Raw genomic sequence first — 25,180 nt, 5'->3', positions numbered from 1 at the left:
GTGACAGTTAACCAATGGGATTGGGCAGATCTTTGCCCGGGTAAGCATCAAGTTTATAACGCTTTAAAGGATTAAGTTGAAAGTGAAGCAACTGGAGAAGCATCTTGTGTTAAAGTTATCAGCTCTCTACATCTCATAACCTCATAAACATGGTGAGTATGGAATTGTGTGAATTTGGCATATTTATTTACGTAAGTTAATTAAATTGAAAGCTCGGAAGTTTCCCTGGGTTAGCTAATGTTAGCTTGCGCTCATTTTGCTGAATCATCATCGGTTCACTGTCGCCATTTTAGCATTAACGTTAGCTAACGTTGATACCATGGAGGAGGGCGGTTAGCATCGCCATGTTTTATTTTTAAGGGACATTTATTTTAACTGTACGTTTTGTAAATTGGGTTTATCTTTATTCAGTTATCGTTGTTTTCTGATTAATGTAAAGGCACAGTTAAAATTCAGTTACAGTTTTGCCTCCGCGTTAGAGGCTAACTGTTAGCTGCAAGTTAAATTAATGTTAGACAAATGGCGGACCACGCCCGGGTCAAGCAGATGGGAGGAGTTCTCCGAGTAGGCTTTCTCCCAGAAAAGCCCTTCTGACCGAAGTCTGATCATTTTAACCCAAACCACGATTTTTTTTCTTATCAAACAAATGCCTCTCTGGTAGAAAGTCCTCCAGGAAAAAGTCTCCCAACTGCGCTTCCCAACCATCCATTGTTCGCCATATTGTTTTACTAGGAGGTCGAAGGCCTTACCGCCCTACTGTGCCTCTGCTCTGACATTACTGTCTGAAAGCTTTTACAGTATTTGCCTCGTCTTTCCCGCCTGCAGTTGTTCCCCGTCTTGTCTTTTTAGCTGCCTTTAAAATATGTTTAGGGATCTAAAGCAAATGATTAGTATGAAATTGCTAAATGTTACAAATTGCCTGTGTTTTCCTCCAGCGTGAGTGTATCTCAGTGCACGTGGGTCAGGCTGGTGTCCAGATTGGTAATGCCTGCTGGGAGCTTTACTGCCTGGAACATGGGATCCAGCCTGATGGACAGATGCCCAGTGACAAGACCATTGGAGGGGGAGATGATTCCTTCAACACGTTCTTCAGTGAGACTGGAGCTGGAAAGCACGTCCCCAGGGCTGTTTTTGTGGACCTGGAGCCCACAGTCATCGGTAAAGTCTTAACTGAATGTAGACCATAGTTTCTGGTTGATTTTGGTGAGTCAGACCCTTTAGTTGTTCTGATTCAACCTGTCTCCTCAGATGAGGTGCGAACTGGGACCTACCGGCAGCTGTTCCATCCTGAGCAGCTGATCACTGGCAAGGAGGATGCTGCCAATAACTATGCCCGTGGACACTACACCATCGGCAAAGAGATCATTGACCTGGTGCTGGACAGGATCCGCAAACTGGTGGGTCACTTCAGAGCAGGAGGACAACCTTTCTAATGATGCCAGTAGCCTGTGCTGAACTAAAATTGTATCATTACAGTGCCATCAGTGCATTTAGACTCACATTATGCAGTTTACATGTGTGTCATCAGAGGGCAGCAAATCATTTTGTATAGGCTATATAAAGTAGGATCATTTCATAACTTCTAGAAATATTCCAGTCATGTAGATACTTTTGCTTCAATTTTTTCCAGGGTTATAGACAGTGAGTAGCCTTATTTTGTAGTTTGGCCAGCTGTCAGAAGTTAAGTTCAATGGATATAGCTGTTAAAATCTTTAGAACCTGACATATTCCAGCAAGAATATAATCAGAAATTGAAGAGAAACAAACTTCAGCAACCAAGATTATGTGTTATTTGTAACATAAGAATGTAGCTGCATGTCGCAGTCTACTCTCAGCTGGGAAATGACTGTAACAGAGAATAGCTGCAGTTTCTGCCGTGATAAATACTATCAACAGCTTCTTAACCAAAAATAAGACCCACACATGTTCAGAGTAAATATAATCTGAAATCAGAAATTACCAACTTTGGCAATCAAGATTACATGTTTCCCAGACATTAGCATGTAGCTTCTTGTAGCAGTGTAGGCTATGTAACGTAAATACTTGCAGTAGCATGCCTGGAGCAGATAATCATATGAAGAAATCTGTGTCATCAGAGCTCAGCTTGTCTCAAAAGAAGAGAAAAACACCCTGTTGGAAGCAGAGTATTCAGAACAGTCAGAAGTCATAGGTCTTTGGTCACAATGATTACTTTTACATATGTTTAATGTGTGAAACTATCAAGTAACTTAATATTACTTTGTTATGAAGTGGTCCCTGACCCAGTTGCCATCATCTAAACTATATTATTGAATTTCTTATATCTGGTCAATGTCTGTTTCTCTGTCCTCAGTCTGACCAGTGCACTGGTCTTCAGGGATTCCTGGTTTTCCACAGCTTCGGCGGTGGTACGGGCTCTGGTTTTACATCCCTGCTGATGGAGCGTCTCTCTGTTGATTACGGCAAGAAGTCCAAGCTGGAGTTCTCCATCTACCCAGCTCCACAGGTGTCCACTGCTGTGGTAGAGCCGTACAACGCCATCCTGACCACCCACACCACTCTAGAGCACTCTGACTGTGCCTTCATGGTGGATAACGAGGCTATCTACGATATCTGTCGCAGGAACCTGGACATTGAGCGTCCAACCTACACCAACCTCAACAGGCTGATGAGTCAGATTGTGTCCTCCATCACTGCTTCCCTGCGTTTTGATGGTGCTCTTAATGTTGATCTTACAGAGTTTCAGACCAACTTGGTGCCATATCCTCGTATCCACTTCCCTCTGGCCACCTATGCCCCTGTCATCTCTGCTGAGAAGGCCTACCATGAGCAGTTAACAGTGGCAGAAATTACCAACGCCTGCTTTGAACCAGCCAATCAGATGGTAAAATGTGACCCTCGCCACGGCAAATACATGGCCTGCTGCCTTTTGTACCGTGGTGATGTGGTGCCCAAAGATGTCAATGCCGCCATCGCCACCATTAAGACCAAGCGCACCATCCAGTTTGTGGACTGGTGCCCCACTGGTTTCAAGGTTGGCATCAACTACCAGCCGCCCACTGTAGTTCCTGGTGGAGACCTGGCCAAGGTCCAGAGGGCTGTGTGCATGCTGAGCAACACCACTGCTATCGCAGAGGCCTGGGCTCGACTTGACCACAAGTTTGATCTGATGTACGCTAAGCGTGCTTTTGTTCACTGGTATGTAGGTGAGGGTATGGAGGAGGGAGAGTTCTCTGAGGCCAGGGAGGACATGGCAGCTTTGGAGAAGGATTATGAGGAGGTTGGGGTTGATTCTGTTGAGGGTGAAGGTGAAGACGAGGGGGAGTATTAACAGGGATAAAAGCATTACTTGAGGGGGAAACAGTTCAGTGTGTTCTTAAATATGTTCCAGTATTTGTTAACTAAAATACAAGTTTGGTTACATTCAGAATGAAATTTCTGAAAATATAAGGAGAAGGATCAGGAGGAGGTTAGAGTTGAATCTGATGAGGATGAGGGCGAAGAGAGGGAGTGGGAGAGTATTAGAAGGAACATAGAGCTTCTAGTAAAATAGGACAGATAAATCCATTGTGGTTTTAAATACATTCCAATGTTTGTGCTGTGAAATGCTAGTTTGGCCAGTTTGTGCCAAAGTCCTGTGACAGTAAGGACCAGGGAGGGTATGGCAGCTGCACAAAGAAAGTGGAGGTGTCTATTGAGGGTGAGGATAGGTAAGGGGCTTCAAAGCACTAATAAAACTGGAGATGTAAATGTATGTTTAATAGTACATGTTCAAAATAAAAGTCCTGGCTGTGTTTTTAATAAAGTTCCTGGCATGTAACGCTGTGCATCTGTTTGTCAAACCTTTTCAGCCTTTACTTTTCTGTTGCGTGATGAATGCAAACCAGCAGTTCTTTGATTGATCTTTCAAAATTGTAAAACTACAGTCAACTGTTGGTTATTTTCTTGATTAACAGATTCATTATTTGGTCAGTGAAATGTCAGAATATGAAAACATTGACTTGACATTAGACCAACCAACAGTTCTAAAGCCAAACGTGTCTAGTTTACTATCATGTAATACATCAAAAAGTAGATGATATTCACATTTGAGAGGCTGGAATAAGTACATCTTTGTTCTTTGAAAAACAGTTTACTGTCGTCAGAATAGTTGCCCTTAAATTTTCTGCCGATACACCAATCAATTTTATGTCAACTCCAGAACAGCAGCTGGAGACTCACCTGTATGCAGAGATGGAATAAGTGTTCAGAATATTTACTTAAAAATAGCAATACTACAGTGTGAAAATACTCTTATGAGTAAAAGTCATGTATTCAAATTCTAAAGTATTTATATTACTCATGCAGAAAATATTGTTGACTAGAAGTACCTCAAAAATATACTTAGGTGTCATACATGAGGACATACAGTACAGGCCAAAAGTTTGGACACACCTTCTCATTCAATGCGTTTTCTTTATTTTCATGACTATTTACATTGTAGATTCTCACTGAAGGCATCAAAACTATGAATGAACACGTGGAGTTATGTACTTAACAAAAAAAGGTGAAATAACTGAAAACATGTTTTATCTTCTAGTTTCTTCAAAATAGCCACCCTTTGCTCTGATTACTGCTTTGCACACTCTTGGCATTCTCTCCATGAGCTTCAAGAGGTAGTCACCTGAAATGGTTTCCACTTCACAGGTGTGCCTTATCAGGGTTAATTAGTGGAATTGCTTGCTTTATCAATGGGGTTGGGACCATCAGTTGTGTTGTGCAGAAGTCAGGTTAATACACAGCCGACAGCCCTATTGGACAACTGTTAAAATTCATATTATGGCAAGAACCAATCAGCTAACTAAAGAAAAACCAGTGGCCATCATTACTTTAAGAAATGAAGGTCAGTCAGTCCGGAAAATTGCAAAAACTTTAAATGTGTCCCCAAGTGGAGTCGCAAAAACCATCAAGCGCTACAACGAAACTGGCACACATGAGGACCGACCTAGGAAAGGAAGACCAAGAGTCACCTCTGCTTCTGAGGATAAGTTCATCCGAGTCACCAGCCTCAGAAATGGCAAGTTAACAGCAGCTCAGATCAGAGACCAGATGAATGCCACACAGAGTTCTAGCAGCAGACCCATCTCTAGAACAACTATTAAGAGGAGACTGCGCCAATCAGGCCTTCATGGTCAAATAGCTGCTAGGAAACCGCAGAGTGAAGGCAAAGGGGCCAACAAGTGCTAAACACCTCTGGGAACTCCTTCAAGACTGTTGGAAAACCATTTCAGGTGACTACCTCTTGAAGCTCATGGAGAGAATGCCAAGAGTGTGCAAAGCAGTAATCAGAGCAAAGGGTGGCTATTTTGAAGAAACTAGAATATAAAACATGTTTTCAGTTATTTCACCTTTTTTTGTTAAGTACATAACTCCACATGTGTTGATTCATAGTTTTGATGCCTTCAGTGAGAATCTACAATGTAAATAGTCATGAAAATAAAGAAAACGCATTGAATGAGAAGGTGTGTCCAAACTTTTGGCCTGTACTGTATACTTAGATTCTTCCGCTTCCTGTCTTTAGTACTAAGCCTCCATTTCATGTGATTAAAACAGCAAAGCATTGTGGGAAAACTACAATAAATAAAATATATATATATAAAGCACCCTAAGTTAAAGAAATACAGCTGTAATGCATGTTAAGTCAGCATTTGTTACATACACTGTAAATATGCCTGTTATTTCTCAGGTGAATGTGAAGAGCACACACTACAACATCCATGAAGCACTGGAAGATCACGCATGCGCATCAACTGCTCGAGTAAACCGATGACATCACGAGCCGCCCGGCCAACCAGCCCGTTGAATCATCTCCGTGCCGTCTGGACTCTGTGTTTTTCTGCTGCTTCACTTCTCTGCTTACTTGATGAACTTGTGTACACGGTGACTGAGGAAAAATGTTCAGCGTGACGAGGTAAGGACGATGTCGTCACGACAGAACTCACACCGTAACGGCTGAAACAATGCCCGCGTGCAAAGCCTCTCACCGGCCGGGCCGTTGGGTTGCGTTGTTGTCGGTGACCTCCGTACCGGTGTGGCCAGTCAACACAACAGCCATCGGTAACGTTAGCTGCGGCGAGTTTACGGAAGCTCTTTTGTTGAAGTCAGCTTCAGTGACCTGAACCAGGTCTAGACAGGAGTCAGCAGACAGGAGGAGGGTGGTATTTGCATCTCTTTTGCAAGTTTGTTTGTGATTGAAGCTGACCTGGTCACACAGGGAACCGCAACGGCTTCCACTCTGGATAAAGCCCCAGTGAAGCTATCGACACAAGACTGTCCATACTGAGGGTCCGGGGACCTTTAGGGTCCCTGAGAGGATCCTCCAGGGTCCCAGCTGAATGAGGGAAAGTTAGAAAGTCTTTACATTAACTGGCCTTGATATAAGAGGTGTGTATAGATACGTCTCCGAGACTGATGTATTTAAATTAAGGAGGTCATATCTATTTGTTTTTAATCTTTCTGGCTACTCAGACATATTTAAAACCTGAATGTGGTCGGGGAAGTGTTGTTGATGTGTATGAATGGATTTAGGGTTCATTTTGGGTTGGTAGGCAAAGAATAAAGCTCGGACAAGTCTGAATTGTAACTTTGGGTAATAATTAATTGTTTGACCTAGTATCTGTAGTGTAGTCTGACTCATACTGGATTTAATGAGCTCCATACTAGGGCTGCAACCGTAGGCGGATTATAAAACAATGAGCCCCTGGGCACAGAAATGCAAAAGGCCCCACCACCTCTCCTACACAGGAGCAAGACACACAAGACCTTTTACACAGGACCTCTACAAAGTCTCTTCTTTATGCTACCTTTGCATTTCTACACAGAACCACACAACAATGACATCAAGCTGCCCAAATGTGTGATTTTAGACAGCACGCTGGCATCATGGAGGCAAAAGAGGCATGACGGGTGTGATCTCATCCTCTGCTCGGAGGCTAAGGAGCTTCTTGATCTGTTTTCCAATTTGCAGACATTCATGGCTGCTGTTCTTCTTTGAGTTAGCTGCTAACTGGTATTAGCTAGTTTTTTAAATCTCCCACAGTGGGTCGCAAAATGTCACACCCATGCTGCCCTTGATCCCGTCCTGCCAGCTGTCCCTTTTGCATAGACCTTGTTTCGGCGCTGTTACTACCTCCGATGCTGGATTAAAGGTTTTGCCTCTTTTTTGTGATTTTGTGTCTCTTAAAGGTCATTTTTTTGTCTCTTTGCAGTTCCTTTGCACCTCTTTGTGGTATTTTTGCGTCTCTTCCTGGTTCTTGTTAATTTGAGCCTCTGGGCCTGTGCCCAGTAGGCCCATTCAGTAACCATCCATAGCTGCAACTAATGATTATTTTCATTGTCAATTAATCTGTTGATTATTTTCGTGATTAATCAGTGACCTGTTTCCGTCTATAAAATGTCAGAAAATGGTGAAATTTGTCGACCAGTGTTTTTCAGAGTCTAAGGTCCCGTTTATACAACAACGATTTCAACTGAAAACCATAAACTTTAGTTGCGTTTTGGCCGATCGTTTACACGACAGCGGTGTTTTGGGTGCCAGAAAACGCAACGTTTGAAAACGGGTTCCAGAGTGCAATTTTTTGGAAACGGCAGCGTCTCCGTTGTCATGTAAACTTGCAATATGCAGTTCCTCTGAAAACGGAAAATTTTCGCACATGCGCATTACAGTTCCAGTCACTAGGCATGCGCGAGAAAGTCGACCATCACAACAACAATGCCGAGCTCTGTTTGTGCTGCTCACCCTGTTGATTTAAAGTGAAGTGTAGATCTGTTACTGTAGCAGCTCCACCTCGTCGTCCATCCAGACAAAGTTATCTGTGCATGCTTTCACCAGTGTGTCTTCTTTGTTTTGGTTTGTAATCACTGAGTGGAAGGCACTTCAGCGCAGGCACATGGCGTCATGCCGTGGTGTTGCTTTGCAAATTTACACTGCCACCCATGGCCTGGCGTGCATACTACAGCGTTTCCAGTAGATTTTGCGGCTCTGTGTGAACGGGGATCATTTCAATAACGTCATCATATAAACGCAGATGTTTTTTAAAACGCAAAGGACAGACTTTACCGTTTTTAGACAAAATGTCTAAACAGGGCCTAAGATGACGTCCTCAAGTGTCTTGTTTTGTCCACAACTCAAATTTATTTAGTTTACTGTCTCAGAGGAGTTCAAAAATCGCAAATATTCACATTTAAGATGCTGGAATCAGAGAAATTTGTCTATTTTTTTCTTTTAAAAATGACTCAAACTGATAAATCAATTATCATATTAGTTGGCGACCACTTTATTAGTTGACAACTAATTGATAAACGGATTATTTATTGCATCTCTAGTCCATACCAATATCAGAAAGCCTATTTGAGAGGGTTTTTTAAATCCAGTAGTGATACACTTGTTGATACCCATTTACATAACGATATTACAGTTTATTTATTTATTGATAATTTTGTCATTAAAGCACTGTAACCAAGATTTTATAGCTTATGAATAAACTTGTCAGTGGTTGTGAGTTGTTATGTAATGGAGACACTGTTTCTAAATTACATCAGATGTGTCTTGGCAGTTCTGCAGTTTCTTATTACACAATATACACAGATACAGACATAACTGCAATAACTCAATATTGTTTGGAACATCTGCCGTGGCCAATTTATCAGTGAGGCTGTAATCTGTTGGCACACAGGCCTGCAAATGCCTGCTAACCTTAAATTTGCCTTTACAGATTTTTGTGTGGATCAAGCTTTGATATGTGAAATATGCACTTAGCCTCAAACAAAATTTCTATTCAGAGTTTATCATTTTTTCCACGTGTCCCAGTCCCATTCTTATCCTCTGATGATAAATTGAGGTCACATATGTTTGGCCCCTCATAAAGGGCCCTACCTGCCACATTACCCTCTATCAAAGGACCATCCCCTGGAGATCTCAGACATCTGATGCTTCACCTGTTCTGAGTTCATTTTTATCACCATGCTGAGAAGTGGAATGACTCACTTGTGAAAGCCACAAAGTTACAGGTCAGCCGGAGAGCTCAGCGCAGAGATTATCACAGCGTAATCATTCTAGCGGTAGGCTTACTCTCAGTTAGGCGCTTATCAGAAAAGGCTCGCATTCCCAAGAATTAAAATGGTCTAAACCACTGAGGGGGCCTGTACGTGCTTGTAATGGGCCGCTGCCTTGTGAGAGGGCTTACTGCTGTGGTGTGAGCTGCAGACATGTTTTCACTGTAAACACGGGAGAAGCCTTACGTGATGTACCGTGCTGTTATTTTGTCCACAGTGTTAATGCTCAGACAGGGAGTTGGCTGGGTACACATCAGCATTGACAGGCCCTGACATTTGGATCACGTGTGTTGTTTTTCTGAATAGGTGCACATTGCAGATGATTAGTCAACTGCTTTCCTGAGTGGTATGTGCTTTAAGCCTTTCTATTAGAGCCTGACCGATACACATATACATGGGCCAGTATTACTGGCTGGTACTGACTAATTACAGATATATCGGTATTGGCAGATTTGCACTTGGTTGCTTGCATAGTCTGACAAAAGTATAACCACATTTGATGCTGTTTATAATAACAAAGCCTATCCTGACATGCTCTGATCTTCAAGTCAGTTTATTTTGTAAAACCCAGTATCTCAAAGGGACTTTACATTGACATCACTTATTTATTGTGCATTGCGTTTTTAATACTCTGCCTCAGTGAATGTAGACTGTGGCTTTAAGCCTGTTTTTGGCAACTGTTCCTCCCCCCTTTCTGCTATCTCCTTGTTACCATTTGTAAAATCCCCTTCACAACAACAATCTCCGAGTTATCAACCTACTCACTCAAAATGGCAAGTTTTAAACAAAGATTTGGATTGTGCAGTAAGGCATGGCTTCGTCATAAAGCTCTACAACAAATAAAACAACTTGTGAACACACCTCGGGAAAGGCCCAGGCTCCGTCTCACACGACTTTTGCTGACACACGTTTGCTGACATGGCCAGTCAGAGTTGAATTACCACTTCTTGTGACCTTGGCAGCGGCATACACCTGTGATGCTGACTTCACCAGTGTACCGATCCGTTCCACTTCACTCTAGCAAATCATCTGTGCTTTTAATGGGTCCAGTAGTCTCGCCCAGGCTTCATCTCTCAGGCACCAACAATCAAATTGGGTTTGTCATATGTCGAAATTTTGCGTCAAAATAGCCATTTTAATGACAGTGCTCATCTTCTTACGTGCAAATGTTCAAGCAAAACAAATAACTCCTGACACTATTTTGTCAGGGCACCATGGCCGCATCCTGGGGTTAGTGCTGCCCAAGATGATTGTGATTGGTTTAAAGAAATACAAACAACCCAGAGACCTTTTCCCCTAAAGCAGAATGATAATGTGTGCCTCCAGACCTTTCTCTAGTGCTGACACTAGGGCTGCCACGATTAGTCGACTAATCGACTATTAAAATAATTGGTGACTATTTTAGTAGTCGACTAATCGGTTTGAGTCATTTTTCATAGAAAAGTACTATAAAAGTACCTCAAAATACTCTTATTGCAGCTTCTTACGTTCAGATATTGGCAGCTTTACACACTCCCGTGACAGTGAACTAAAACCCTTCGGCGTGAGTATGAAACAAGACATTAGATGACATAATTTTGGGGTTTGGGTGAGACAGACCGACATTTTTCAACATTTTAACACATTTTTTGATGAAATGATTAGTCGACTAATCGAAGAAATAATCGACAGATTAGTCGACAATGAAAATAATCATTAGTGGCAGCCCTAGCTGACACAGTGCTGTGAAGATAGGTCTAGCTATGCGAGACTAAGTTTTTAATGCTGAACCTAGGGATGCATGATATCTGCATGTCACTGGTATCGGCCAATATTGGTTTTAAAATGAATCAGCCAACATGCTTTTTATTATTTTGCACAATGAATGAATATTGCATACATTGAAAAGCATTGTATTTCATGTCTCCATCTTCTGGTTGGCCATCATGATAAGGGTATGCATGCATAATATGATGTTAATTCCACTGTAGAAGAGACTAGGGCGGAGGTAGAGGTAGAGCAGGTCGTCCACCAATCAGGTCCATTTCCCATTTACTAGATGATCACTAAAATTAGGTGGGGAAAAAGTGGATATATCGATATCGTCATTGCTTATCGGCCAAATAAGTTGTTATATATTGGCATATTGGATATGGGCAGAAATTCCAATATCATGCATCCCTAGCTGAACCCTCACACAAGCCCACCTTAAGTAAGGGAGTGTGTTTATCCAACTGTTTTAGCCCAAACTCCTGACTGTGTCTTCTTGTCTGACAGACCTGCAAACACAACAGTCATTGCATTTAGCTTGACAAGCTTGTTACTCTGTGTTACTGCGGCATATTTGTTGCTGGTGGCAGCTCTGCCAGTCACCTTTAGCAATCATAAGCACATTATATGACACATTATGGCGCCGCTTCCCTTTACACAAGCACAGCCGTCAGCTGCAGCGACTGTCGCCTTGTTTTGTTGGCACCGGCCGTTTGTTGATGTTTCACGTCATCCTCTTGTTGTCACAGGCACCGACACTCTCTGGGCTGCTGTCGGAAACAGAAGTAGACACAAACTGTCCTCTGTGAAACTGACTGCAGCATTGTGACTCAGTCTCTATTGGCACTGGTGGAGAACCGGAGCACATACCGGTCAGTTGTTTCTGTTGGGATATGAGCTGCTCTGTCCTTACATTTCCTCAGTGGGAACCATTTTAATGATGTTTAACAGGGTGTCTGCAGGTCCTTTAAAAATCTTCCACCATACAGCAATATCAGAATATGTCAGCAATAGACTGATATGGCTTCCCACAGCAAAGCATCAACACCAAAGTTGTCAGTCCATAAACAGCAGCAGTGTATTGTACCTGCTCTCCTGTCCGTCAGCACATACAAACCTTGCTGGAGCTCTCACAGGGAACTGGGTTAATGAACTGAGTGTTGCGTTTCACAGGACTGGCAGTGCAGCAGGGGGGGACCAGCCTCCCCGGTCAGCTCCCATTAAGCACTACAGAGTAAAAGAGTAAACGACAGCACCGACAACAGGGGGGGAGGTATAGACTAATTATTTCTTCAATGGTGGATGTCATTAAGGAGTGGCTGTAGCACAGCTGAGCCCCTTAAAGACCACCATATGTCAGCATGGTCTGTGGATGTTGTGGTGGCATTAATGTACAGAGGCAGGTGTCGAACCACAGTCCTGTAATGACTGCTTTCCCTGTGAGAATAATCAAAATGTATATTATTATTTAAGATCATCAGCTGCTATATCCGCTTCCTCTTTAGCATACTTACACATATTAGGGATATAAATAATGCATTAATTGTAACTCATGCATCATGGAGAGCTGTTTAAATATTTCACATGCATAAGATATGTGTTAATGCCTATAATAACTTAGGTTAAGCATTTAGTGGACGCACACTTTTACTGTCAGTAAAAGAATGATTATAGTAAGAGAAGGAAGCAAATTCAGTTCGTATACATACCATAGTGTCATAGCTACTGGACTCGATTCAAATGCTGCACGTGTCACATGTTAATTACCTTTCTGTAGACTTTGTAGCACCCGCTAATGTAATAATGTCCTGAAAATGTAGTAAAATTTTGCACTTAACCTAAATATAATCAACAATGTAATAACTTGACCAATAATGTAATTTAACATCCTGACTGATATTGTAATAATATTTTTACTGATAATGGCCGGGTCCTTTTTTTTTTAACTGATAATGTAATAATTTTGATATAAAGTAATAATTTTAAAAAGCAGGCTTTTTTTCCAAGGAATTTTTTTTAGAATATTGTTAGTGTCATGTTAGCCCGCTGAAAACACTTAAATTTGACACAGATTTCATGTCTGGAAATGTAAACTCGCAAATTTACAGTAGATGGCAAGTGGTACATAGTTATCAAGCGGCAACCCACGGGGCTAAAGCCAATGCGGACATTCCAAAAACTGCAGTTCCTCTAATGACCACTTGAGGCTGGCTCCATAAGCGAGTCAATCCCCATAGACCTCCATGTTAAAATGCTGAAATAAACATGTTTACAGTCTGGAACGAAAAACGGTTTTGGTCTCTACAGCTAATTTCAACACCCATGACAACTGTACAGGAGGATCTTTTTTATATAACTCATCAGTTTACATCTTGCTAAGGCTTAAAGTTACTCATGATTTAGGGTGGAGCTGCTTTAAGTGACAGCTTCTCAGTCAGATCCACCCCTCACTTGAACAGCTCCACCCTCTCATCCAAGTATGTTCACTTCTGCTCCCAAAAATCAAGATAGCGACGGCCGAAATGGGAAATTGTCAATGGGTCACATCATGGTAGCAGCATCAATCATTTTAAACTGTTCAGTGGTTGTTTTTTAAGGCAAAGATGCATTGACCTAAAATTCCTATCATTTGGAAATGAACCAGCCCATACCCATGTTTATTGGTCACTGTGCAAGGATCGCCCATTAGACCGCACTGGATCTTACTTTAGACACAGAAGATGACAAAAGCTGCAGAAGATGACTAACGTAACACAAGTAAAAGATGAAGGCAAAACAGTTGATTCAGTCTCCATGTAATGTTCCTTCTTCAGCTGAGTCAGCAGTGATTCTTACTGAATGACGTCTCTCCTTTGCCTCCCCTGATCTCATGAAATTTTTGCATGAGTAATAAGAAGTTTACACACCCAAACATTAAGTTCAGAGAGGACAGCAACAAGCGGGAAGTGGGTAGAGAGAAGTTTGGTTGTACTGTTCTAATGTTTTTATTACTATTTACTATTAACAAGCGACCTGTTGTTACACCAGTACAGCTTTAATATTTGATTTGGGTTAGGGTGAGATATTTCACTTTAGTTAACGTCACAGTAGGAAAGTAGTGTGTTCAAAAATGCTCATATGCTTTGTTATGAATTCATATGTCGCTTTAGATCTGTAGCTGAATGTGTCCGTTTTAGTAGCAGATGTATCAGAGCGAGAGCAGACATTTTCAGTCAGACTAGTCCGGTGATGTTTATGAAGAGATCTAAAAAGTCTTTGAACTGTTTGGGGCAAAGGTTTCTCCAGGTCAGTGTTGTTCCTGCTGGTGTCAGAGCCCCACGTTCTCAGATCTAACTCTCTCTGCACGATGTGTCGTGGATCCTGTGGGAGAAACTGTGGACCTGCAGTGCTCTGCTGGCCCGCCACAACAATAGGCCTGTATGACTGTTTGAATGTGCCATTCTTTGTATGGTGTGCTTCACTTGGGCCAGACAATAGCTTCATTTAGCATCCCTTCTCTATCGAGGCCTGCTCCGTCACCATGGCACCCCTGCCATGCCACACCCTGCCCCCAGTCTGGCCCGACTTTGCACTTGTCCTCGCTGTTGGGACAGCTGGGCTCAGACAGCCGTTGTTGGCCACACCCAAGGCCCAACCCCACATTTTGAGGATTGCTGTTTTGTGGATGAGCCGGACAACCTCTCAGCTTGTTTCGTTTGTATAAAGTTGAGTATGATAACTAACCTTGAGCTTGATTGAGACCTTCTAAACGTCATTTACTGAAGAGAAAAACAGAAGAGTCTGGGGTTGTTTTAAAATAGAGGCGGGCCACCTCCTCTGAAATAAGGACATCCTCCTCTCTTCCCTATCATACAAAATTAATGCACTTTTTGTTTCACAAGACAAGATACGATGTATTAATAGGATGTATTTCTGAACAGTTTTTGACAGAAACCCTTGACCATTCTTCTGTTAGAACTTAATATTTCGGAAAGAATCCAAAAAACAGACATTGTTTTGGATTAAAATACAAATAATCTGACTCACAATGTTTGTTAACAAGAACTGCCAGGTAGACAACCTCTGCGTCACGTCCATAAAATGAAACTAAGCTGAGAAACACTGCCTCGATTCATTAGTTTTTAGCCACTTAAAAAGCCGACCTGCAAAAAAACTATCAGTTTAAGAATATACAATAGTTGGAGTTCTGACGTTAAACTGAAGCCATTATCTCAAAGCCACCAGACTCCATTGAAAGAAACATAAATTTTACTTCACAGAACACAGGAGTTGCTGGTTCACTGCTGCCTCAATTGGTTACGCCGAAAAAAGAGCAGCAAACAACAGATAAATCAGACCATCGTGTTTAACTATACATCAGTAACGGCTAAAAATGAAAACAGGAAGTTTGCAGATTTCACATATATGTGCATTTGAAATCAATTGCCAGTTGTCTATCCATAAGTGTTTTTTGTTGTTAGCTCGATGTGACGGTGATTCTGTCTATAATATATTTCATATAATCTGCTTACAGCCTTTAAAATAAGTTAGTGCTGAGTGCTTGACTTTGACAAAACTGTACCCTAAACACTGACATTGGCAGATGAGTTTAGATACTCGCCCAATAACTGCACACTGCTTGTCCCCTCCCAAGATCACTGACTCCTGACCCCCCTGATTGTTCGGAGGTTAAAGGGCAGTGCACTCTGTTTCCAGTGCAGCCACTCAGTGGTGGCAGATTTTTAATTAATGGGCTTAAGGTCGACAGCTCTCAGACCCTTTGGTGAGTAATTGATCCTTCACAGCAAGACATTCACTCTTTCCTGTTTTTTTATTAGCAATAAAAAATGCATCACAGCCACTAGATGATGTGAACTGGGCCTGTAACAAAGGCTGATGAGAAAAACACTCACAGCCCCTGCAGATGTTTTAATTAATGAGATTATTAAATCTGAAGAGCCTGACGTCACTGTTTGAGTGTAGTGTGAACATGTTTTCAAAAGTTGGCCTCCATCTATTGAAACCTGTGTAATTACCATGTGTTTTAGAGTCCAGCCCAGTCACTGTTGATGCAGCACAGACTCATCTCCACAGAGCAGCCTCCCTCCAGAGAAACAAGCCTAGATCTGCAGTCTTAATGGTTCTATAACTAGAACTGGGTGACCTCTGAAGTTACATTTTGGGCCAATCTGAACTTGTTGCAGTCGTACCCTCGACAGCACAGTACAGGCTGTGCTACTTCTCAAGCCTGCAGAGATACTTTTTTAGACTGTTTGAAGAGGTGAAGACTATAATCAGAGATATTGTGTGTAAAATGCAGCAGCCAGTCGATCAGCAAGACAATTTTAAAGGAAATCTCTTGACACCTCATGATTTGATTCTGATTCACTGGGCTACGATGCAATTGTTAAAAGATTATTGATGCATCAAAATGTTTGACTTCTATACATGATTTATTTTTTCTCACTGCACGACACCTTCCTTTTAAAACATGGCGTGTTTGTAATGATCCATCTTTAAAATGCATTTATTCATTCATTCTCCGTAACCACTTATCCTGTTAGGGGACATGGGGAGACTGGAGCTTATCCCAGCTGTCACTGGGCGAGAGGCGGGGTACACCCTGTACAGGTCACCAGACTATCACAGAGCTGACACGTAGAGACAGACAACCATTCACACTCACATTCACACCTACGGACAATTTAGAGTCACCAATTAACCTGCATGTGTTTGGACTGTGGGAGGAAGCCGGAGTACCTGGAGAAAACCCACTGACAGAGAGAACATGCAAACTCTGCACAGAAGGTCTTGAAGCAGGAACCCTCTTGCTGTGAGGCGACAATGCTAACCTCTCTTTCATTTTAATTTAATACAAGCCAAAATGCTTCTATACGCTAGCTTTTAAGCAAGGGGGTAGCGGTCGGCTTGTACCATCTTTGGTTGCTCATGCTCTGCCATCCTCTCTGAATAATCACCAAAAATCAGGATGTGGCCTTACTTAGAACATAAACACGACACGTTTACGTCCATTACGTCTCCCTATCCAGTTAGTCCAGCCGCCAGGAACGTACAGCCTGGTCTTACGAAGTTGTTACAGAAGATCAGAATGTTGTCAGATCAGCATCAAGAAATAATCCTTCAAGACAGAACAGTGATGCAACAGATTTTTGCCTCTCCATCCAAGGGATAGTAGGCTACCTAACCCCAGGAGGAGTAAAACTTTTAAATGTGAGGTTGGGTTAATATATTTCAGTCATATTTTGTATATGTCTCCTTAGTCTTCAGAAGTCACCTTCATCCACACAACCAGGTGTTTTTTAGCTGTGACATGAGCAGGGAATCACCTCAGATGTCTTTACTGTTACTTCTTGTATCCTGAGCTGCACCCACATCTAAAAACATCTCAGTTTTGGGAAATTGTCTTCACTGGTTAATTGCCTGTTATTTAGAGTGACGTAATTGTCTCAGGCTGTTACAGTATGTCACATGACTGAGGCTATATTTATACTTCCTAGCTGAAGTCTTTAAATCACTTAATGTTTTTCATCTTATGTAGTTTTTTAATTAATAGGTTAGTTCGGTCGTAGTCAACAAAGTTAGAAAGTGACTGTTCTCCTGCCAGACCGAGAGAATTATCATGACAATGAGCATCAAAATTAATCACTTGTGTGGCTTAAGCCGCAAGACGTGGAAAGAGTGTAGCCATGCTGCGGTTCAAACAAAGGGAGCATGTGGGTCCTGTACGTGTGTGGGGGAGTCCCATAACCGAGATGTTGGTGTGGGAGGATGGGAGGGAGGGTTTATGGGCCAAGTGGGATTCATGTTTCAATCCTTGCTCGCCTCCATCCCCTTTGTCTAGGTCACATTATTAATGTTAATTCCCAAAGCAGAGACGCTGGAAGTAAGATTTTTTTTTTAATGAGTTTGCAGTTTTCAGGGGTCTTTCTGTGTTTTTCGTTGCAGGAGAGGTTCCAGCTGGTCTGATGCCAGCATTTTGTGTCAGACAGTGAGTTCTGTGCAGTCATCAGTTCAGGCTGCCACTTGTAGTTACGGTAATAACAGCTCAATCACTGAAAGCTGACGTGTGTTCAACATATCAAAGGCAACCTTATCACGCTCACCAGTGCAGCTTCGTTACTGGGCCCGTATAACAGCATTTTTTCAACCGTTAAATCCCAGAGTTTAGAACATTTCCTGTACGTTATCAGGGCACCTTTATAAAGAGGATTAACCTCAAAAGATGGCGACTGTGGCAGCATCCAGGTGCAGGCCTTTTCATCTGACTCAGAGCTTTAAAACAACCAAAAGTTCAAAGCTTGTTTTGACGTCTATGACCTCAGAGTTCACTGTCTTTTAATTTCAAGCCTCAAGGGCACATATTAACGCTTTAAAGACACTTAGTGGTCCATTTTGGAAATTACATGTGTATTGGCAGAATATGTGATGCATCCTGTCTGTTTGATGAATTTCTTCGATTGCACCGGGTCAGATGCCAACATGTTTCACCCTCAGACACGAACCAAAGCATGTCTAACAGGCCTTGAAACGGCAGACAGATATCAGATTCTGCAGCAGACTGTGCCAGAGCACGGCATGCTTTATCCTGCTCCCTAAAACGCCGCCCCACCCTCCAGAAGGCACGCTCAAGTTCTGACAAGTTGTCAAGCAAAAGGGCAAAGCCTGAAAAATATGTTTAGGCTATATCTTATATCTTTCATCCGGAACTGATGCAACTTTATCAAATCAGGAGTTCACGACAACACGGAGCAAAGGATTAGGAGTTGGGACCTGATCGCGGATGAAGTCAACTTGCATTGCCTCTGTTCCAGATAATCTTCTGCATAATATATGGAAATGAATGCACACTGTGGTTTAACAGTTTCTCTCTTTCTTTTGTTTGTATACCTCCTGAGCTGAGATGTCGTTGGTAGTTTTACCACGGTAATGTGATTTCCAGTTAACTGAGTTGGCGTCTCTGGAGCTGGTAACGTCATGCACATTCTTATTGAATTTGTAGAATTTGTGATCGTTTAAAAGAGGACCTTTTGTTTCTTTGGCGTTTTTGTTGTGAGGCACATTGTTCTTCTTCCTACAAATAACATGCATGAAAGTAATACATCCCAGCTTGGCTATAGACTGAGGCCCTGTCTACAAGTATACAGAGATTTTTGAAAAAGGATATTTTTCTCTTCCATTAAAAAGAAATCGGTCCACACTTGGATGCAAAAACGACTCCAAATGCTTGCTGGCGTTTACTGTCTTCTGCAGTCTCTCCCTTGTCACAAAGGCAGTAAAGTCTGCAGGCTAACGTTACCTTTTCTCAAGATGGAGATCTCGTCACCTTTGATTCCCGTTCAATTTAAAGATGGAGCTCACCCTAACAAACAACCAATGCTCTAGACATGCAAAATTTTTCCTTCCAATCCTCATGGACAGCAACATCCCTCGGAAAGTGTCCCATGATGTGCTGGTTTGACAGGGTCTAATCCAAACCCATCGTTTCTGGCAGACTGTTACGCTGCTAAATCTGGCTCATGAAACCTCATCAACTAAGGCTAGCAAGCCCGTAACTCAGTGCCTCTCCCTACGTGTTGACGTGACTGCCAGGCCACTGTGCTTGCTCCTCGCGACCAGCTTGCTCGGACCAGACGACTCTGCAGGACACCCTTCGAGACCAATCGGCCAGCTCGCTCTTCTTCGTGGTTGTTCAGAGTGAATGTGTATTTACATGGATAATTCGTGATGGCATGTCAAACGCATTCGCAGTCTCTTTTGTCTTCAGAATGTCTTGCCTCCAGCGTCTCCCTCGTGGCGTGCCTGATCAGCTCCAGCTCTCCCTCCAGGTGCGACTAATAGCGACTAATGAGTCATTACCACCAACTCCCAAGTGTGACGTCACTGCTGACCCTGCCTCCTACCACCTGGCTAAACCACACCCACAAGACATTCATTACACCACCAATAAAGCTATCATAATGCAGACCTTAAACTGCAGATGCTGAGGTGGAGCGGAAACATTGGGTGCATGAGACACCTCCATTTGTCCAAGAAGTGGTGCAGCAATACTGACTTTAAGTGTAGAGAAGTCATTAGACCAAGTAGAGCTAATAAAACTTTAGCAAAAAAGTAGTCAGCCATTGCTGTTGTTTTTATCATATGCTTATTACACAAAGCAACAATAGGCATGCCAAAACTGAGGAGACTACATCATTTCCCAAACACATCCACACAGAAACACGTAAATGCAGTTTTGAAAAATATGCACTTTAAGAAAAAACAATTTTAGTGAGCTGGGCCTGAAACTGCCGTCTTTATTCTTTATTATTCTTCTTCTCAACTGGCAGGGAAAGTTTCCTCTTTATCTTAAAGATAGCCACAGTAGGCACCTTCCATTCAGGAACACAAGGCGTCCTGGTCATTTTGGGCAGAGTTTTAAGCTGCTGCTGCTTCGAGGAGCAGGTTCCCACAGTATAACATATCTGTGTGATAACATTACTGTAGAAAAGCCGTCAAAACAGCCGCGCAGTCAGACGAAACCAGCTGCGTCAACAGCTAAATGTTCCTCAGGAGTGATTGTGTTACAGCTTTTAGCGGCGACCATTGTCCACGTCCATATTTCTTTCTCTTCTCACAGTTATGTAACTTGTTATACTTGTACCAGTGCTGTGATTTAGAGGTTAACCTTTAGAACAACTGGTTCATCCGTCAGTGCTCTAACCTTTGGGATTGTTTTACTGTTTTATCTATCAGTGTGTTTTTAGGAGACTCACAGAGATATTAGCAGTTTACCGCTGCCCTGAGCACAGTGTTGTTTGTGTCCCAGCAGTTTGCTTTGTGCAGTTGATAGCTGCGAGGCCGCAGGGCAGAAGCTGTCAGGTCGATCCTGTTAAACAGCAGGTGTCCTTGTTAATGTCCCCAAACATCCCTTTTTCTGCTGTTTGTGTTGTGGTTTCATTTTTCATTGGGCTGCCCAGCTCTTAGTTTAGGTTCCCCAGCAGATTTACCCAGCTTTAATATTGCGTTTTGGCTGGTCTGGTCTCAGGTTGTTTTTCTGTGCTGAGATTATGACACACTCTGAGATAAGCAGCTTGCAGCTCAGCCATCCAGCCATGCAAGATGGCCGCGTACTGTATGCCAGCTTGGTGTATTTCTATACCTCGCCTCTGAGTCAGTCAGTCATGCGTCCGGCTGGACATAAGCCAGTCTCACATCCGTGTTGCCGTTCACACATGAGGCCCAGACCTCAGACCTTTTCACATGGATTTAGTCTAGTGAGCTAATTCTCTGAGCATCCGTGTGTGTCATTAGCTAATAGTCATCGAGTGTTTTGAAACTGTCTTCACCCTCAGAGCAGACTGATACTGATTGGATTATGTTGGATTAACTATACTCTATTTGATGTGTTTGTTTATATGTTACCTCTGCTGTAACGTTGCATTACGCGGCCTCCTCTGTCTTATCTCTCTGCTGAAATCGTTAACCACTGATTTCTCAGCGCTGTGAGCTTGGCCTACATCTGGAGGATCAACAAGTTAAGCCACAGCCTTTTAACCCTCAAATTCTGGCAATCCGTTACAAGCACGTTCACTGCAGCTGCAGCCAGTCACTTAATATTATGTTTGCAGCAGTGCCCTCCACTTCTTCTTTTATCTTTGTATTCCTTGAGTTCTCCAGTTTTTTCATTTGGTTAAAGAGGTTAACTAGTTTAGAAAGAATCCTTGTTTATATTAGACAGCAGAGCAAAAAATAAAAACACCAAAAAATATGTTCAGAAGTTTGGCAAAGCTCAGATACCAAAGTGCCCTGACACACCAAGCCAATGCTCAGTCGTTAGCCAATATCTGGAAGTTGGTGAGTGTCTGTCGCCCTAGTTTTTGCGGCATGTCCTGCACGGTTGGTACTAGTCAGCCTTTTGGTCAATAAAGTTGTTTTTCATACCACAAGTGTTGCTGGAGCTCTTTTGACATTCACTAGTCAGCCTTTGTCAGCTGTTTTTCGGCGGATTCAACATTCATCAGGTTGTGTTTTTAATATGTTAACAGGCTAACTAGTGTTTTAAATCCAGGTCTTGCTGTTTCCTTTTTGTGACGAATGCAGACTACCGCATCTTCTGCGAGGGAGAGTTACTTCCTCTCACACAGGCGCATACAACATATGTGCTAGTTGGCGGTTAGCTGTAATCTTTGCAGTGTGCTCAAGTGCTGCTTTTTAGCCGAGACACAGGTGATGCGAGGTGAGGCAACAGTCAGCCTTCGTCGCCACTAATCCTTTGACTTCACTTTAGCTTTTCTTGGCCTTAAAGATAATATGACTGTGAAAAAAATCAAACTAGTCTGGTGGTTACATTTAATCTCCACTCCATACACTGAGGAAGACCATGAGATGGTTAAATGCTTCGGAAAAAGCCAGGTGGTTGACCCCCCCCCCCCCCCCCCCCCCCCCCCCCCCCCCCCCCCAAAAAAATGCATATACATACAATACATGTAATGCTATTTTTTAGTCTCAGTCAAGGAGAACGCCATAAATGTTCACATTTCAAGTTACAAACATGAGCCTCTCGTCCATGAGTAGATGCACACTTCCTTCTGCGCTCTGATATATTTGGTGGGTGTAGTTCAGTAGATAGAAAATAGTTCCTACATGAAACTGCTCATAACAAGGTCTGTGGGTTATCTTGAGTAACCAGGTCGTGATTTCCGGAAAGAGGCATTGCTGTTAAGTTTTTTAAACGTAAATTTTAGCGCTTTGAGCACCACAAGCTGAGTGCCATCTAGTTCCATTATATTGAAGAAAAGGCAGACATCTCTACGGCCAATACCTCAAATACTCGAAAGCTCACATTAAAACAAACTGCACTACAGATAAGAGGAAAAATATGTATTTCTGATTTCAGGGTGAATTGTCCCTTTAAGATTTGTTCATTAGAACAAGACTGAATTTTCACTGTCATTAGTCAGACTCATAGTGTCTGTTTATAGAGATATAAACTGAAATGTGAAGGGAGACAAATGTTAAACTGCTCCATGATGTTTTTATTGCTATTTATATGCTTTTTATTGGACTACAGGAAACAGAAGCTCGCTCTCTGATTATATGACAAAGGAGAAAACATCATGTGGGTGCTCCAGCCATGATGTATTGTTACTGTCTCTACCACAAGCTAGTTTGTCACATCTATCCTCTTTGAAAAACACTTACGTCTTCTGCAGTTTTCTTCTAAAACACTGCTCCAAACTGTAAAGTGTTGTATCCTGGACTTCCTTTTCGTGTTTGCAGTTGCTTTGGCTGACTTCTAGAGAGAGTAGTGGATGCAGAAAGTCGTGTGGCCCCTTCTGGGAGGGGGTAATTACAAGCTTTCCAGAGGGTGGGTAGAGACCAGTAGGACCTTTTTCAATCCTGGCATTTAATTTGTGAATGTTAGGGTCTCCTGCAAGGGAAGGGCTGCATGGGTGGAATTTATGGATATAGCCCCACCCGGAATGAAACATATGTATGGTGTGGCCCTGTTCCCCTACACCACATGATACGAGCCATAATATAACGTTCCCCCTTCACACATTCCTTGGCAGCAGTCTGAGAGTTTTTTTTATTTAAGGTCTGTCAGTCATGATTCTGCTGAGAATAGACTTATCATTAGCGCGCAGCAGATCTTTTTCTATTCTACTACTTCTATCAGTTTCTGTGTTTGTGGCTTTTGATCCAGTGTTTCACACAGTAGGCAGAACGATTAACATTTCACCAGAGTCCTTTTATTTCCTCTATTAGCAGAGAAACTCAGTCAACAGGCGTGTAATCACAGCTGAACTTCTCAGAGTCATCTACTATCTGCAGCCAGGCAGATTTCAGTGCTTCCTTGTATTGCTGTTGATGCATTACAAACTGGTTTCCAAGCCTCAGCAGCTTTCAACTTTTGATTTCATTCTTGTCCGTCAGATCTGGTGTCCCACAAGGAATGTAGTTGTGCCTGTCATCGTGGCTGATGGCAGGTGATTTTTTTAAAGGCTGAAGCCTCAACAGGTGCAAGGACATTATGCTTAGTATTTATTCACAAAACATTTGAAGGGCTTATCACAAACTCATTAAAGTTTGCACATGCATCAGAACTGTTGACGAAATTGATACTTTATGGGTCTCGTGCTCGTGTGTGACAAATTGGCTCCGTAGCACATCCAACAAAATTTCAACAAAGCACCTCTCGCTGTACATTTCACTTAGATGTATGAAACTTGAGAGGCACATGTAACATCCCAACATTTAAAAACATCCTCTTGGAGCCACACTTTAAATCCAACAGGAAGTCAGCCATTTTGAATTTACTGTGCAATTTTTGGGCATTTTTGGACATTTAACGAACTTCTGTATATTTCACCAGATCAACTTCAGATTTTGGCGGTACAATCTAAAGACCTTGGCCATGCTTAATTAAGAAGCTTTAGAGTTTCAGTGGAACGGTGTGACAGCATTTAGTGGTAGTTACAGTGCCACCTATTGGCAACAGGAAATTACATGTGCAGAAAGCTGCTTGCAACTTTGAGGATTCTGTTTATTTTTTGTTCAGCCTTGTCGCATTGTGCGTTATATGTTACGTTTTGTTTATATTGCTGACCTGCTTACTAGGCCAACACATGAAGCAAAATGTTAAATGTGAAAATGTTATGGTGGTTACTTCTTTTTTATATCTGTTACTTATTTAGTCTCTCTTTCGAATTTGGTGCTGACTAATTTTAATTTTAAGTGCTGCTTGGATGTAGACGATTGGAATTTGTGGCTGAGATGACGAAGAGTATCATATGTTACCGACGGTAAAAGCAGCAAAAATTAGCTGCCCACCCAGGTGTCATGTTTGCTGATTAGAGCTTTGACAGATAATCAACTGTGATATGAGTTGTGATTTTAGTGGGAATGGTCATTTTCGCATTTCATTTTCACTTGAAAAAAATATAAAAATGATGATGATGTCATTTTTGCTAGGATCTGTACCAAACAAGCATGTTCCCTTACATCTGTAATATGATTTATAGTCTGGGGCATCTCTCTAGGACCACAACGCTTCATGTATAATGGTTTGTTGTGATTTTACCTTTGTCCCAGCATTGCACCTCCTGTGATTTGGATATTGCACTTGGCCATATCAGTGACTACCATAGAGTCATTTTGTCCCAGGAATAAAAGCAGAATATTACCTCTCCCACTTAAGACAAAAGCCAGATGTTAGTGGATTTTTCTCCAGTAGGAAAGGAGCTACAGGAACAGGAACCTCTCTTTTTAACTACCAGGAAAGACTTTGATCACTGCCAGTTCCTGATCACAAAACTCCAAATGATTCAACCAAAGAGGCACAGAACATCTGACTTTAAAATCCTCCAAAACAACACAG

General features: G+C 42.2%; 2 protein-coding genes across 2 annotated transcripts in view; both read left to right on the top strand.

Annotated features, from left to right (window-relative positions):
• Positions 1 to 41: 41 nt before the first annotated feature.
• On the top strand, positions 42 to 3,799 carry LOC117270888 (tubulin alpha-1B chain-like). The gene is made up of 4 exons (XM_033648859.2): positions 42 to 152; positions 936 to 1,158; positions 1,249 to 1,397; positions 2,333 to 3,799. Exons 1-4 carry the CDS (start codon positions 150 to 152, stop codon positions 3,308 to 3,310), a joined length of 1,353 nt encoding a protein of 450 aa, XP_033504750.2. The 5' UTR covers positions 42 to 149; the 3' UTR covers positions 3,311 to 3,799.
• Positions 3,800 to 5,791: 1,992 nt separating this feature from the next.
• daam1b (dishevelled associated activator of morphogenesis 1b) overlaps positions 5,792 to 25,180 on the top strand; it is a 76,491-nt gene continuing 57,102 nt past the window's right edge. Inside the window, exon 1 of the mRNA XM_033648772.2 lies at positions 5,792 to 5,929. The gene's annotated coding sequence lies outside the window, so the exon portion shown is untranslated. The remainder of the gene's footprint in view (positions 5,930 to 25,180) is intronic.

The sequence above is a fragment of the Epinephelus lanceolatus genome, chromosome 13 (genome assembly GCF_041903045.1).
Source record: "Epinephelus lanceolatus isolate andai-2023 chromosome 13, ASM4190304v1, whole genome shotgun sequence".
Taxonomy (NCBI): domain Eukaryota; kingdom Metazoa; phylum Chordata; class Actinopteri; order Perciformes; family Serranidae; genus Epinephelus; species Epinephelus lanceolatus.
The sequence above is the reverse complement of the archived record's forward strand: the minus strand, read 5'-3'. Positions and strand labels throughout refer to the sequence as shown.